The sequence below is a fragment of the Bufo bufo genome, chromosome 1 (genome assembly GCF_905171765.1).
Source record: "Bufo bufo chromosome 1, aBufBuf1.1, whole genome shotgun sequence".
Taxonomy (NCBI): domain Eukaryota; kingdom Metazoa; phylum Chordata; class Amphibia; order Anura; family Bufonidae; genus Bufo; species Bufo bufo.
The window spans coordinates 383,662,837-383,678,200 of record NC_053389.1 but is presented as its reverse complement, the minus strand read 5'-3'; the positions used below and the strand labels follow the sequence as shown (position 1 = coordinate 383,678,200).

General features: G+C 43.6%; 1 protein-coding gene across 3 annotated transcripts in view; it reads right to left on the bottom strand.

The window, feature by feature from the left end:
- Positions 1 to 15,364, bottom strand: part of PDLIM7 (PDZ and LIM domain 7) — a 173,420-nt gene that overhangs the window by 100,709 nt on the left and 57,347 nt on the right. For all 3 annotated transcript variants that reach the window (XM_040405480.1, XM_040405472.1, XM_040405489.1), the window contains exons 3-4: positions 3,895 to 4,046; positions 3,689 to 3,719 (exon numbers count right to left, since the gene is read on the bottom strand). In XM_040405480.1, coding sequence (XP_040261414.1) covers positions 3,689 to 3,719; positions 3,895 to 4,046 — 183 coding nt within the window. The remainder of the gene's footprint in view (positions 1 to 3,688; positions 3,720 to 3,894; positions 4,047 to 15,364) is intronic.

Here is a 15,364-nt window from a genome sequence, read left to right as displayed (position 1 = left end):
ATGTTTACTTCATGTTTGGATTATTTTGTAAATTACATTTTCTTTTTTTAGGAAGTTAGAAGGCTTAGAAGTTTAGAAGCAAATCTTAAAATTTTGAAGAAAATTTCCAAAACCAAATTTGTAAGGTCTGAAGTCACTTTGTGGGGCTTATATAATAGAAACCATGGCCCCATTTTAGAAACTACACCCCTCAAGGTATTCAAAACTGATTTTTACAAACTTTGTTAACCCTTTAGGTGTTTCACAAGATTTTTTGGCAGATTTTTCATTTTTATTATTATTTTTTCGCTAAAAAAGGAAGGGTTAACAGCCAGGGCAGGGAGCAGAAGGAAAGGAACGCCATATGGTTTTTGGAAGGCAGATTTCACTGGGATAATTTTAAGTTGCCATGTCGTGCCTTGTCACATTTGAAGATGCATCCCTAGAGTAGTGACCCAATTTTGGAAACTATGGGATAAGGTGGCAGTTTTGTTGGTACTATTTAAGGCCTCCTGCACACGAACGTGTGCGCCCCGTTGCCGTATTGCGGACCGCATTTGCGAATCCGCTATACACGGGTGCTGTTCCGTGGGCATTCCGCATCACGGATGCGGACCCATTCACTTGAATGGGTCCGCAAATCTGGGTAAGCGGAATGGTAGCACGGAACAGAACCCTACGGGAGCACTACGGAGTGCTTTCGTGGGGTTATGTCCCGTACTTTCGTTTTGCAAAAAGATAGAACATGTCCTATGTTTTTGCGGAACGGCTGGATCGCGGATCCATTAAAGTGAATGGGTCCGCAATCTGCTGCAGCTGCCCCACGGACGGTGTTCGTGCATTGTGGCCCTTAGTTTGCGGGCCGCAGCACGACCACAGGGCGAGATCGTGTGCAGGAGGCCTTAGGATACATATGATTTTTGGTTGTTCTTTATTACACTTTTTGTTTTTCATTTGACAGGTTAGATCATGTGCTATTTTTATAGAGCAGGTTGTTCCGGATGCGACAATACCAAATATGACTACTTTTTTGGTTGTTTGTTTCAGTTTTACATAATAAAACATTTTTGAAAAAAAATATTTTTTTGTGTCTCCATATTCTGAAAGCCATATTTTTCTTATGTAGGGGCTAATATTTTTGTATGAGATGACTGTTTGGTACTATTTTAGTGTGCATTTTTGATCACTTGGTATTACACTTTTTGTGATGTAAGGTGAAAATAAAATTGCTTTTTTTTTACAACGTTTTTAGATAATTATTTTTACGGTGTTCACCTGAGGGGTTAGTTCATGTGATATTTTTAGACAGCAGGTTGTAATGGACGCAGCAATACCTAAGATGTATACTTTTTTTTATTTATTTAAGGCTACATGCACACAACCGTATGCGTTTTGCCACGACCGTATGCCATCCGTTTTATTTTTGCGTATCTATTGTAACAATGCCTAAAATGGACAAGAATAGGACATGTTCACGGTGTGCTGTCCGCATTTTTTGCGGACCCATTGAAATGAATGGGTCCGGATCCTTTCCACAAAAAAATAAACGAGACGGACACTTAAACAAACAACATTTGTGTGCATGTAGCCCAAGTTTTATACAATAAAAGCATTTTTAAACAAAAAAAATCATGTTTTAGTGTCTCCATATTCTGAGACATATTTTTTTTTATTTTTTGCCCGATAGTTTTTTGTAGGGGCTCATTTTTGGTGGGATGAGGTGTCGGTTTGATTGGTACTATTTTGGGGGGCATACGCCTTTTTGATCGCTAGGTGTTGCACTTTTTGTGATGTAAGGTGACAAAACAATTATTGTTTTAACACAATTTTCATTTTATTTTTTCTACGGAGTTCAGTGAGGGGTGAATTATGTGATATTTTTGTAGATCTGGTCGTTACGGACGCGGCAATACCCAATATGTCTGTTTTCTTTCTTTTTTTCTTTACAATTTTATGTGTTTTATTTTGGGAATTTATTTTTTTTTTTTTTACTTGAAACTTTTTTTTATTATGAAAAACACATTTTTTTTGTCCCACTGTTACTTCAACTTCTGGGTTCTAATACCCTCTGCAATGCATTACAATACAACCTGTATTGTAATGCATTTGTTGTCAGCTTTTATGCTGACAGCCTGCCTGTGAGACCCAGCCTAAGGGCTGGATCTCACAGGCTTCCATAGAAGCATTGCGCATTGGGCTTGCCTTCTCTGCCATCGGGTCACCCGTACCTTCCACGACCCCTTTGCATGCAAGGGGTTAACACGCTGGCATCTGTGTTTTCACCAATGCCGGCATATGCAGCAGGGGCCCGGCTGTCAGTGACTGCCGGGTCTGTGACGCTGATTAAGAGGGCGCAGCTGGTCCTTAAGTCACGTCCACCAGCGCCGTACATGTACGGCGAGGGTCCTTAAGGGGTTAAATAATGCTGTAAAATTTTATAGAAGATGACATATATTTAAAAAAGTCACAAAATGCATGTAAAAACTGCACGTCATATAAACAATGTTCAACTACTATAAAAAGCCTAACGACATATGGATAAGAACGGAAACAGTTTTCCTTTACATAGTGTTTCAGTCTAGGGAAGTGAAGAAAATATGCAATAATTATTGACTTCACTATATTTTAAAAAAAACTATAAATTGTTCACACTTTTTTTGTTCAAACTGTTGCACACAGATCTATACAATTCCCTATGTTAACAAGAAAAGTATTTCTGGAATATTCCACAAAAAATATACCAAAAAAGCACACTTTGCCATGCAATTAGCCCATGAAAAACAATGGCGTACTTCAAGAAAAAAAAAAGCTAAGAAAAACAAGCTTGCTGCTAACGGAACCTAGAACCACCTACGATAAGCCTACCTTTTAAATATAGCACCATTAAAAGTGGAATTTATGCGCACTGTTTTCCCCATTAATTCCACTAACGTAATCGCTATGGATGTTAATTGCACCCACACATGAATGATTTCTGCCTGCAAATGCTTTTCAACCAATGACTCATCAGCTAAAGGAAAATCACTGCTTGCTATGACTTGATGAAAATGTTGCAGAATTTTTGCAATGATTACCGTATATATATATAATATATACATGCACCAATGTGTTATGTCTATAAGACATGATCATGGTTCAGCTCTTCAGTGGGACTTTCTTTAAGGGATGTCAAAGCATCTTAGTTCTTTCCTGTATGTCTATTCGTCATACCAACCAGAAACTAGGAGAAAGCTAACTGACGGCACAGTTACCGTATACGTTAGTGATAATTCATCTTCTTCAAGTAACACATTCCCATGAGATCACCAGACACATTCCTGCAGCTTAGAATAAAACAGCCTCTGTTTACCCTGCAGGGCACATACAGCTTCAGGAATGCAGTGGAAGAGGGAAGCGGGCACTGTACGTTGGGAGAGGGGGTATCTATGAGTTTGGTGCCAGGCGAGCCAAAGTGAGAGGTTACAGCAGAAAGGAGACAGACTCCATGTGCATTTGTGGATAATGGTTATTGCATAGATCAAAAGAGAAGACTAAAGCAGACAGGTTGAATTCCCACTCAAATGAAGAAAGCGAGGATAGATACAAATATATCAGATACAAGTGGATAAAAACAGCCATAGAATGCTCCCCCTCCTTCATCTTCCCCTGCTCACAGTCAGACAACACCCACACACCATTCAAATGCTTGTTACTGATGGAAGAAATTTACCTTTGGTTGATTACTCAGTCCCATGGAGAATCTAAAGCGAGAAAACAAAGGTCATTTCATTTTATTCTAGCATAAGAATAGGCCATAGATACTTATTTTTTGTAGAGACAGCTTGATGTCTACATCTCAGCCACCAGTCATCATCTGCTAGCAGTCCCACAATGGCAGGTTTCTCAGGGTTCCTGTGGATCTACTCAGTTTCTTACCTGCTCAGGGCTAGGCTTAGTTTGTTGCTGCTGGCTCGGATCTTGTTCTGGGCTTCAATGTGAGTCAAATTTGAGGTGCTTTCACCATCGATCTGTAGCAACCAGTCGCCAACGTTCACTCCAGCCAACTCAGCTTTACCCCCTGGAGTCAGCTGTAATAGAAAGCAGACAGGGCACTTTAAAACACATGCATTATTTACAAAGCTATTCAACAGTGTAAGTAAGTCTAGCTCTACTTTTACTGGGTGGAGATAGACCTAGCAGCAACCTGCAGGTGATGACATAAGTAGCGGAATACAGGCAGTGACACTATCTATTCTGTTCATAGCGCTAACTGCACATGTACAAACAGGTAACAAATACTTCTGCCTTCTCTTGTTTTCTGACTGCCAGCTTTAAAGGGCATCTGTCAGCAGATTTGTATCTCTGAAACTGGCTGACCTGTTACATGTGCACTTGGCAGCTGAAGGCACCTGTGTTAGTCCCATGTTCATGTGTGCCCACACTTAATGTTTGATTGGGTTTCTTCCGGGTACTCCGGTTTCCTCCCACTCCAAAGACATACTAGGAAACTTAGATTGCGGGCTCCATTGTGGAAAGCTTGATGCTAATGTCTGTAAAGCGCTGCGTAATATAGTAGCGCTATATAAGTGCATAAAATAAAATAAATAAATTGCTGAGAAGAATTACGTTTTAATATATGCAAATGAGCCTCTAGGAGCAAAGGGGGCGTTGCCATTACACCTAGAGGCTCTTTTTTCTCTGCAATTGCCACGCCCTCTGCACTTTGATGATGTTTTCAGTGCCTGGCCCTGTCAATCAAAGTGCAGAGTGTGTGGCAGTTGCAGAGAGATCTGAGAATCTAAGTGTAATGGCAATACAACACAGTAACTGGATCCCACTGAACTGAAAGGATTCTGCTGCCAAAATCCCATATCTATGGCTATCTCTAGACACTGCCTCAATGATGTGTCACTTGCTCGATACTATGTCAGTTGCTAAATAATCAAACTGTCCTCATGAAATAATGAATGATCTCCCGTACCAAATGTTATAATTGTGCATCGTTCAGCTTATGTTCTCCACAGGCAAGCGGACACAATCTAAACCATGTTTCTGCAAGCCAAGAGCCAGAGAAAAACACATGGCCGTGTGTCCCTATGCGTGAGACTGGAGGACGGCTTAGTATTTATAACTATAAATTGCACAACCTCAGCACTTCTGAACAGCCACATGACTGCCCACCTGTCTCTTTTATTCATAATCGCCCCCTGCCCTGTCAGTCACCTTCTAAACTACAAGTGAGAAAAACTGCATTCATTTTATCATAGGAAAACGGTGAATACACCCAATTTTCAAAGAAAAAAAATGTAACATGTGGCCTCATCCTAAGGAGAACTTGTGGGCATATAAAGCAAGCCTAAAAGGTTCCCTAGAAGTGCTTTTCAGTGAGAAAATCCAATTATCATAGTACATAAGCAGAATATAATAGATGCAATTAGAAACAATTGTTATGTGGGAAGATTACCTCATCATTATTAAGACATCTTTCTTCTTTGTCAACATATGATATCACCATTGTGGTTCATAAAATCAAGGCGTGTGTGGGTGTGTATATGATTCTTAATTGCATGATCTTACAAATTCTTAAGACGTATTTAATCTTGGACTGGTAATGTATCTACATTCCTCCAGGCAGTGGAGAACTGTATGAAATATCCTTGTAGTGCGGGTTTCACACAGGGATGCTTACTGCAGCTCAGGAAAACACCAACGACTGCACAATGGCATTCAAATTGGTCCACTACTTACACGGATTGGGGAACATTTATCAAACCCTGTACGCCAGAAAACTGCAATATTTGGCGCATGCCCTGCTTATGCAAACATTTTTTTGGGGTATTTTAATCCTCACTCGCCACTTTTCCATAAAGTGGGTGAAGTAGGGAGTGGGCAGTGCTGAGCCAAGCCTAGCTAGACCGGCACATTTATTATCATCTACCCCAGGAAACTGGTGTAGATTATACCTGAAATGTACACCAGTTCCCTTGCTTGTATAGATTTCAGTTCTGGTACACGACCCTGCACTGATGCACCACAATTATTAAGAGAGATGTATAACACTGGTCTTAATAAATGTACCCTGTTAGGCTACTTTCACACTAGCGTTCAGAGCGGATCCGTCTGATGTTTCATCAGATGGATCCGCTCCTATAATGCAGACGTTTGCATCCGTTCAGAACGGATGCGTCTGCATTATAACTTAGAAAAATTTCTAAGTGTGAAAGTAGCCTGAGCGGATCCGTTCAGACTTTACATTGAAAGTCAATGGGGGACGGATCCGCTTGAAGATTGAGCCATATGGTGTCATCTTCAAGCGGATCCGTCCCCATTGACTTCCATTATAAGTCTGGACGGATCCGCTCGCCTCCGCATGGCCAGGCGGACACCCGAACGCTGCAAGCAGCGTTCAGGTGTCTGCTCACTGAGCGGAGCGGAGGCTGAACGCTGGCAGGCGGATGCATTCTGAGCGGATCCGCCTCCACTGAGAATGCATTAGGGCCGGACGGCTGCGTTCAGGGCCGCTTGTGAGCCCCTTCAAACGGAGCTCACGAGCGGACACCCGAACGCAGGTGTGAAAGTAGCCTTATATACATGAAAATAGGAAATCAAGCATGGCCCCTGGACAATTCAAGTGATACTGCATGTAAATATGGGGTAATGTGGCTTTGTTTTACTTTTATACATTTTCTTCTACACTAGCCAGGTAACATCTCTCTGCTGCTGTATGCTATACATGGAATACAGCAGCAGGTAAACAGTAAATGCCAAACCTGTAAGGACCCTGTACATACCATGCCAACACACTAAATAGATCCTGGCACTAACTTGTATGACGGGGGCCATATCGACTTTTATATCCTTTGCAGGCTTTAATAGTAGCTGTCATTTAATACATAAGCGCCAGCTTTACCCAATAATTATATGTGGCATTAGTTAGATATGCCTTTCAATCAAATTCACATAATAAATTTAGCTTTTCCAGAAATCCCCTGAATTACTAGTGTATCACAAAAATTCAAGAACTTTTATATACACTAACATTTATGGTGATTTTACATAAGTGTGTATAATCCTTATAGTATGGTGACATGTTCAGGTTTTTGATGCAGCTTTTGAAGCCAAAAACAAGAATAGATTAAAAAAAAAGTGGAAAAGCAGTACCTGTCATTAAGGCCGAGTTCACACGAACGTGTGTGACCCGTGCCCGTGCTGCAGCCCACAAATTGCGGGCCGCAATGCACGATCGCCGGCTGTGGGTCAGCCGCATCGGATCGCAGACCCATTCACTTTAATGGGTCCGCGATCCGTCCGTTCCACAAAAAGATAGGACCTGTTCTATCTTTTTGCGGAACGGAAGTTCGGGACGCAACTCCACGGAAGCACTCCGTAGTGCTTCCGAGGGGTCCCGTTCTGTGCGGCCGTTCCGCAATTCCAGATTTGCGGACCCATTGAAGTGAATGGGTCCGCATCCGTGATGCGGAATGCACACGAAACTGTGGCCACGGATCACACACGTTCGTGTGAACTCGGCCTAATAGGTTCTCCCCTTGTATGATCCACACCTGATTTTGGCTTCAAAAACTGCATCCAAAAAACCTGAACGTGTGGCAGCACCCTCAGTATTCTCTTTTAAGGGGATATTACATATATATATATATATATATATATATATATACAGTATATACATATATATATACAGGGAGTGCAGAATTATTAGGCAAGTTGTATTTTTGAGGATTAATTTTATTATTGAACAACAACCATGTTCTCAATGAACCCAAAAACTCATTAATATCAAAGCTGAATATTTTTGGAAGTAGTTTTTAGTTTGTTTTTAGTTTTAGCTATTTTAGGGGGATATCTGTGTGTGCAGGTGACTATTACTGTGCATAATTATTAGGCAACTTAACAAAAAACAAATATATACCTTTCAATTATTTATTTTTACCAGTGAAACCAATATAACATCTCAACATTCACAAATATACATTTCTGACATTCAAAAACAAAACAAAAACAAATCAGTGACCAATATAGCCACCTTTCTTTGCAAGGACACTCAAAAGCCTGCCATCCATGGATTCTGTCAGTGTTTTGATCTGTTCACCATCAACATTGCGTGCAGCAGCAACCACATCCTCCCAGACACTGTTCAGAGAGGTGTACTGTTTTCCCTGCTTGTAAATCTCACATTTGATGATGGACCACAGGTTCTCAATGGGGTTCAGATAAGGGGAACAAGGAGGCCATGTCATTAGATTTTCTTCTTTTATACCCTTTCTTGCCAACCACGCTGTGGAGTACTTGGACGCGTGTGATGGAGCATTGTCCTGCATGAAAATCATGTTTTTCTTGAAGGATGCAGACTTCTTCCTGTACCACTGCTTGAAGAAGGTGTCTTCCAGAAACTGGCAGTAGGACTGGGAGTTGAGCTTGACTCCATCCTTTACCCGAAAAGGCCCCACAAGCTCATCTTTGATGATACCAGCCCAAACCAGTACTCCACCTCCACCTTGCTGGCCTCTGAGTCGGACTGGAGCTCTCTGCCCTTTACCAATCCAGCCACGGGCCCATCCATCTGGCCCATCAAGACTCACTCTCATTTCATCAGTCCATAAAACCTTAGAAAAATCAGTCTTGAGATATTTCTTGGCCCAGTCTTGACGTTTCAGCTTGTGTGTCTTGTTCAGTGGTGGTCGTCTTTCAGCCTTTCTTACCTTGGCCATGTCTCTGAGTATTGCACACCTTGTGCTTTTGGGCACTCCAGTGATGTTGCAGCTCTGAAATATGGCCAAACTGGTGGCAAGTGGCATCTTGGCAGCTGCACGCTTGACTTTTCTCAGTTCATGGGCAGTTATTTTGCACCTTGGTTTTTCCACACGCTTCTTGCGACACTGTTGACTATTTTGAATGAAACGCTTGATTGTTCGATGATCACGCTTCAGAAGCTTTGCAATTTTAAGAGTGCTGCATCCCTCTGCAAGATATCTCACTATTTTTGACTTTTCTGAGCCTGTCAAGTCCTTCTTTTGACCTATTTTGCCAAAGGAAAGGAAGTTGCCTAATAATTATGCACACCTGATATAGGGTGTTGATGTCATTAGACCACACCCCTTCTCATTATAGAGATGCACATCACCTAATATGCTTAATTGGTAGTAGGCTTTCGAGCCTATACAGCTTGGAGTAAGACAACATGCATAAAGATGATGATGTGGTCAAAATACTCATTTGCCTAATAATTCTGCACGCAGTGTATATATATATATATATATGTTTTCAGTCCTGCATAACGGAAGCCAGACGGATCCATTATGCTTGGCCATAGACTTCTATTATGACGGATCAAAATGGAATTCCTCTTAAAGGCTTCCGTTTTGTATTCTATCTACGAATTCCGTTATGTTCTGTTATAACGCAGTCCATAACAGGATTCCTCTACTGCCCAAACTCTGAACCCAAACCTGTAAAGTTCTGGTTCGCTCATCCCTATGTGTAACATGTATCCTCACAGTTCAAACAAAAGGTAGAATCATGAGGTATTCATAGATTATGTGCAAGTACTCCCCAGAAAAAAGGAGCCAAACACAAATTAGGAAAAGACCAAGGTTGCTGTTGGGCAGTACAGTATCTTCCTGCAGTAAAATCAGCTCTTCCACTATTCAGTAGAAACATTACAATATGTGCAGAATAGGGGAAGTAAGATGTCTGTGGAAGTCCAAGGCTTGCAGAATCAAATCAAGCCAGGGGTCAAGTCCTGGGAAAAAAAGTGTGGGAACTCACCCAAATGCCCCCGCGTGACGTCACGGCGCGCGGCGTACACAAAGGGCAGGGGAGGTTGGGAGGAGGAGCAAGCAAGTACCGTATTTTTCACCCTATAAGATGCACCGGCCCATAAGACGCACCTAGGTTTTAGAGGAGGATAATAGGAAACAATATTTTTCATTCCACCTCAGGTCAGACCCGCAATGTTAATTAGACCTCAGCTCGCAGGCACAGCCCCAATGCCTCAGATCAGACCCCCATGTCAGCCATCAGCCCTCCATGTCATATTTCTCCCCGTCCATGGCACAGACAGACTACAGACATTGTCTCCGGCCCATCATGCAACCCCATCCTCACCCATGTCACATTTCTCCCCCTCCATTTGATTGCTCTAACACCTAAAGAAAAAATTATAATTTAAAAAACCTGATGTTTCTCCAGATGATCTTATGCTAAAAGTAGTGGTAATAGAGTCTCAAAAGTCTATAGAAGCAGGTACACAATTTTTACAAACCTTTGAGACTCTATTAACACTACTATCAACATCAGGGCATTTAGAGAAACAGCATCTTTTTTTAATTATGTTTTTCCTTTAGGTGTTATAACATAACTTTCATTTGATTGCTGTAACACCTAAAGGAAAAATAATTTTAAAAACCTGCTGTATCTCTAGATGACCTTATGTTGACAGTATACCACTGCTATCGACATAAGGTCATCTTGAGAAACAGCAGGTTTTTAATTTGTTTTCCTTTAGGTGTTCAAGCAATCAAATAAGTTATGTTTTAACACCTAAAGGGAATATTATTTTTTTTTAAACTTGCTCTTTCTCTAGGTGACCTTATGTTTATAGTAGTGTTAATAGAGTCTCAAGGGTCTATAAAAGCAGTTACCCTATTTTTACAGACCTTTGAGACTCTATTAACACTACTATCAGCATAAGGTCATCTAGAGAAACAGCAGGCTTTAAAAAATCCCTTTAGGTGTTAGGGTAGATTGCAATCAAATGAACGTTATGTGTTAAGATTAGGGTCAGAAGCAGACAAGCAGGGTTTCTTTAGCCTCTTGGCTATTAGTTTTTACATTCATAAAGCTCCACATTGAGCTTCCAGCAGCAGACAGATGCCAGGGCACTTCTGTGGTCACCTCACCTGGGCACATGGTCTTTGCTCAGCAGAGTCCTGCCATACATGCTGGGTAGATGCTAGAATGGATTTGTTAGAAGGAGGTCTGTGACGTCACTGGTCACATGATCCACTGTGAGAACGCCTGCCTCCTGCTGTGTTCAGCTCCAGGGAGAAGGGGGTGTGAAAGGATGGACCAATGGCAGGGCAGCTAGCTGATACTGGCCAATCAGCAGCCTCCTGCTCCTATCTGCGGCTTAGACAGATTGAACACTGGCTGGGGAGGGGAGGGCGCCCGGCAGCGCTGCTGGCAAGTAAGTGATAAAAAAAAAAAAAGTTTTTCCGCCCACCCCTTCCTCTGTGCAGGGTGCGCCCTAAGGCAGCCGCTTGGTCTGCCTTATGGAAGCGCCTGCCCAGAACGGGAACGGCGTTCCTGCTGTGAAAAAAGTGCAGGAACGCCGTTTCCACCCGTTCCCCCTCGACTCGACCCCTGAATCAAGCCATTCGTGAGGGTAATGAGGAAACGGGGCCAAACTAAGAATAAGGACCAAAGAAAGGCAGTAAGAGAGTAATGGCTACAATGCCCTGCCCTCACTGGACAAGAAGAAAGCCAAGTGCTTCCACAGTAAGTGGTATCTGATGAGTGAAAGGAGGCCAGCAACAGAGCCAGCCCGCCACCTCCAGCAGTGTGTTAATTAAAGTCACACAAGATGTAGTGTGCATGCCATGAGTGGGCGGTGAAGAAGGGAACAAGCTGTACACACGGCAGCTCTCCGAGGAGGCTATATTAATAGCAATTGCGGAGCTTTCATATTGAGGTGTCTGAACTGTAACACTCAGTCCATGGAACAAGAATGGAAATACTCTGTGTCCCATCTTCACAATAGTAAAAGCACATTCCTGTCCACAAACTAAACCATTCAAAAATAAAATCACCATTCAAAATTCAAGAATTGCTTGCTGTCACGGGGTTCCGAAGGTGCACTCGGTCCCCCATTGCCCGCAGAACTGTTGCTTAGCTTTTGGAATGAGGTTCTGTGTTTGACCTCATTCCCAGGGCGGCTTTACTAGCTGGGTGGCTCCCTGCTCCTAGTCTGCCTTGAGCGCCGAGCTGATCACTCGGTGCTCGACTGGTTGGTCTGTCGGTCATGTGATGCTGGCCACGTCACATGACCCTCACTCCCCACTATAAATACAGGCAGCCTGCTGGCTACAGGTTGCCTGTTAATTTCTAGGTTCCTGGCTATTTGTTGGACTACTGAATATTTACCTGATCCTGTTCCCTGACGATCCTCTGCCTGCTCCTCCTGTACTGCGCATACATCCTGGTATTGTGACCTCGGCTCCCACCTGACTACTCTCTTAGGACTCCTCTTGTACTTCGCTACTCTCCTGGTATTTGACCCCGGCTTCTCCTGACCATTCTTTGCTTAATCCGTTGTACTGCGTAGCTCTCTTGGTTCTGACCCGGTCCGTTCATGTTCCGTATTTTGTCTTGTCTGTCTTCCCTGCACATATCCTAAGTTAGGGATTGCCGTCCAGTTGTCCCCTGTCATCAGGACTCGTGAGGCAAGTAGGCAGGGCCAGGGGTGAGGGTGGAGCGCAGTGGTCACTACCCTTCCCCCTGTGTGTGTGTGGACGTGACCGTTACACTTGCTCTATCACTTCCTAAATCAATCATTCATGATTTCTACTATTTATCCCAGAAATTAACTAAATCACACATTTCCTTGAAATCCAAAACCCCTGCTCTCAAAAAGTAGCAAAATATGGCTTTTTGAGTTTGTGGGTTTATCTACGCAAGCAATTTAGCAATATTTTCCATTTCTATACCACTCACTTCAGGCTTGAAAAAAGGAGTTTGGTTAGCCTTTTGAGCTGATTTAGGCCAGATTTATCAACTGCAACTTTAGGCTACTTTCACATTCGCATTTTGTGCGGATCCGTCATGGACGGATCCGTTCAGAGAATATATCCGTCTGCATCCATTCAGAACGGATCCGTTTCTATTATCTGTAACATAGCCAAGACGGATCCGTCTTGAACATCATTGAAAGTCAATGGAGGACGGATCCATTTTCTATTGTGCCAGATTGTGTCAGTGAAAACGTTACATTGTGTGCCAGGACGTTTGGCTCAGTTTTATCAGACGGACACCGCTGCAGGCAGCGTTTTGGTGTCTGTTTCCAAAGCGGAATGGAGACTGAACGGAGGCAAACTGATGCATTCTGAGCGGATCCTTTTCCATTCAGAAGGCATTAGAATGCAAACTGATCCGTTTTGCACCGCTTGTGAGATCCCTGAACGGATCTCACAAATGGAAAGCCAAAACGCGAGTGTCAAAGTAGACTTAAAAAGTTTCAGAAATTGCGCCTCAAGACAGAAGAGTCAGACTTAAAGCGGTTGTCATATATATTGATGACGTATCCTCGGCGGGCCGTTCAACTGAAGTGAATGGGGATGGCGGAGTTGTAACTACAGTGCTCGCTGCTGCTACTGCGATGAGGAGCAAGTAAACAGTGAAGAGAAGGCAGTGCTCGTATGATCGCTGTGTTCTCTTCAAACAGCTGATCCATGGTGGTGCTGGCAGTCAGACCCCCGCTAATCTGATATTGATGACCTATCCTGAGGATAGGTCATGATTATAAAAAAAAGCCTTTTAAAGATGCACCAAATGTATCAAACGTGCTACTTTTGATACTTTTTTTGTACATTAAGAAAAAAACAGTACAATAATGGCATAGTTATAGAAAATATTCTGGTGCTAATTCTACGCCTTTTTTTGTAAATTTGAGATTCTTGGAAGAGACATTTTGTACAAAATTATTTGGGCCCGTCTCTGTAAGACGGGAACCTAACACTAAATACTACCTGTTACGTGCCATAATGGCCACCATAACATTCAGGGAGTGCAGGTTCCACATGCATGCTGTTGTACATTACTGCAATGTAGACTCCTGGGCAAATTATCAGCAACATAAATCTGTTGCTGACATCACTGACCACAAGGCTCTTAGTGTATAATAACTGTTACTAGAGCCCCATAGACTATATGACTGACCCTTTAGATGGGATGATACAGCAGGTGATTGTTGGCAGAGAAGCACTCATCGGCGGAGGAGACCACTGTATTTACATGCCGCAATCTTCTCCACAGTATGAAGAGGAGTGATCGCTAATGCTATCTAGGGTTGTTGCGGGTATCGAAATTTCGATACCCAATCGATACTTTTGTCCCGGTATCGATACGATACCGGGATTTCCGTTTTTTCGATACTGGGCTGCGCTTCTGCGCAGTCTAGTATCTCTGAACATGAGCGCGCTGCTATCGGCGCGCTCATGTTCTCTCTCAGCAGCACGGGGAGAAGGAAGCTGTCCTCCCTCCCCCCTGTGCTGCTGCCGCTGCCGGCAATGAGAAGAGAGGGGCGGAGGAGGGGCGGCAATGAGAAGAGAGGGGCGGAGGAGGGGCGGCAATGAGAAGAGAGGGGGTGGAGGAGGGGCGGCAATGAGAAGAGAGGGGCGGAGGAGGGGCGGGCGCACTGCGCCACCAATGATAGGATTACTATCGGAGCGATGGGAGGAGACATCAGCTTCACTAGTGGGCGTTCCTTTTCCCTGCGCTGCGATTGGACAGCGCTACAGCCAGGGAGAAGGAACGCCCACTAGTGAAGCTGATGTCTCCTCCCATCGCTCCGATAGTAATCAGCAGCATGTGGAGCAGGAGAGGAGACAGTAATGGGGCACTGCGGGCGAACGGAGCGGCGCCCAGGACTAAATGGTGAGTGCTGAGACATCGCTGGGCGCCGCTCTGTGTGGCCTGATAGTGAAAGTCTGGACTCATATACAGTAGTCAGTCTTTAACACATACAGGAGGCGGGTGCCGGCAGCAGAATCGCATTGCCGGCACCGCTGATCTGCTAGTACCCGCCTCCTGTATAAAGGGGTAAAATCATTGGTGGTGCAGTGTGCCCCCCCCCCTCAATCCCCCCATCCCATTAAAATCATTGGTGGCACAGTGCGCCGGCCCCTCTCAACCCTCCAGTATTAAAATCATTGGTGGCAGTGGCCACAGGGACCTCTCCACTCCCCCTCATTGGTGGTGCAGTGGCAGCTTCTGATCGGAGCCCCAGCTGTGTAAGCCTGGGGCTCCGATCGGTTACCATGGCAGCCAGGACGCTACAGAAGCCCTGGTTGCCATGGTAACATCCCTGATGCTGTGTGCACAAAGCACAGAGCAGCAGGGACAGTGTGGAGTCCTATTCACCCTGATAGAGATCTATCAGGGTGAATAGGAAAAGGGATGAAAGATCCCAGGTTCTAGCCCCTAAGGGGAGAAATAGTTATTAAATAAAAAGTGAAAAAAAAAACCCACTAAAATATGAAGTATAAATCACCCCCCTTTTCCCAATTTCACATATAAAATATATAAATAAACATATTACATCGCCACGTCAGAAAAGTCCAAACTATTAAAATCTAAAAAAAAAATCTAGGTGGTGAATGCCGGAACAGAAAAA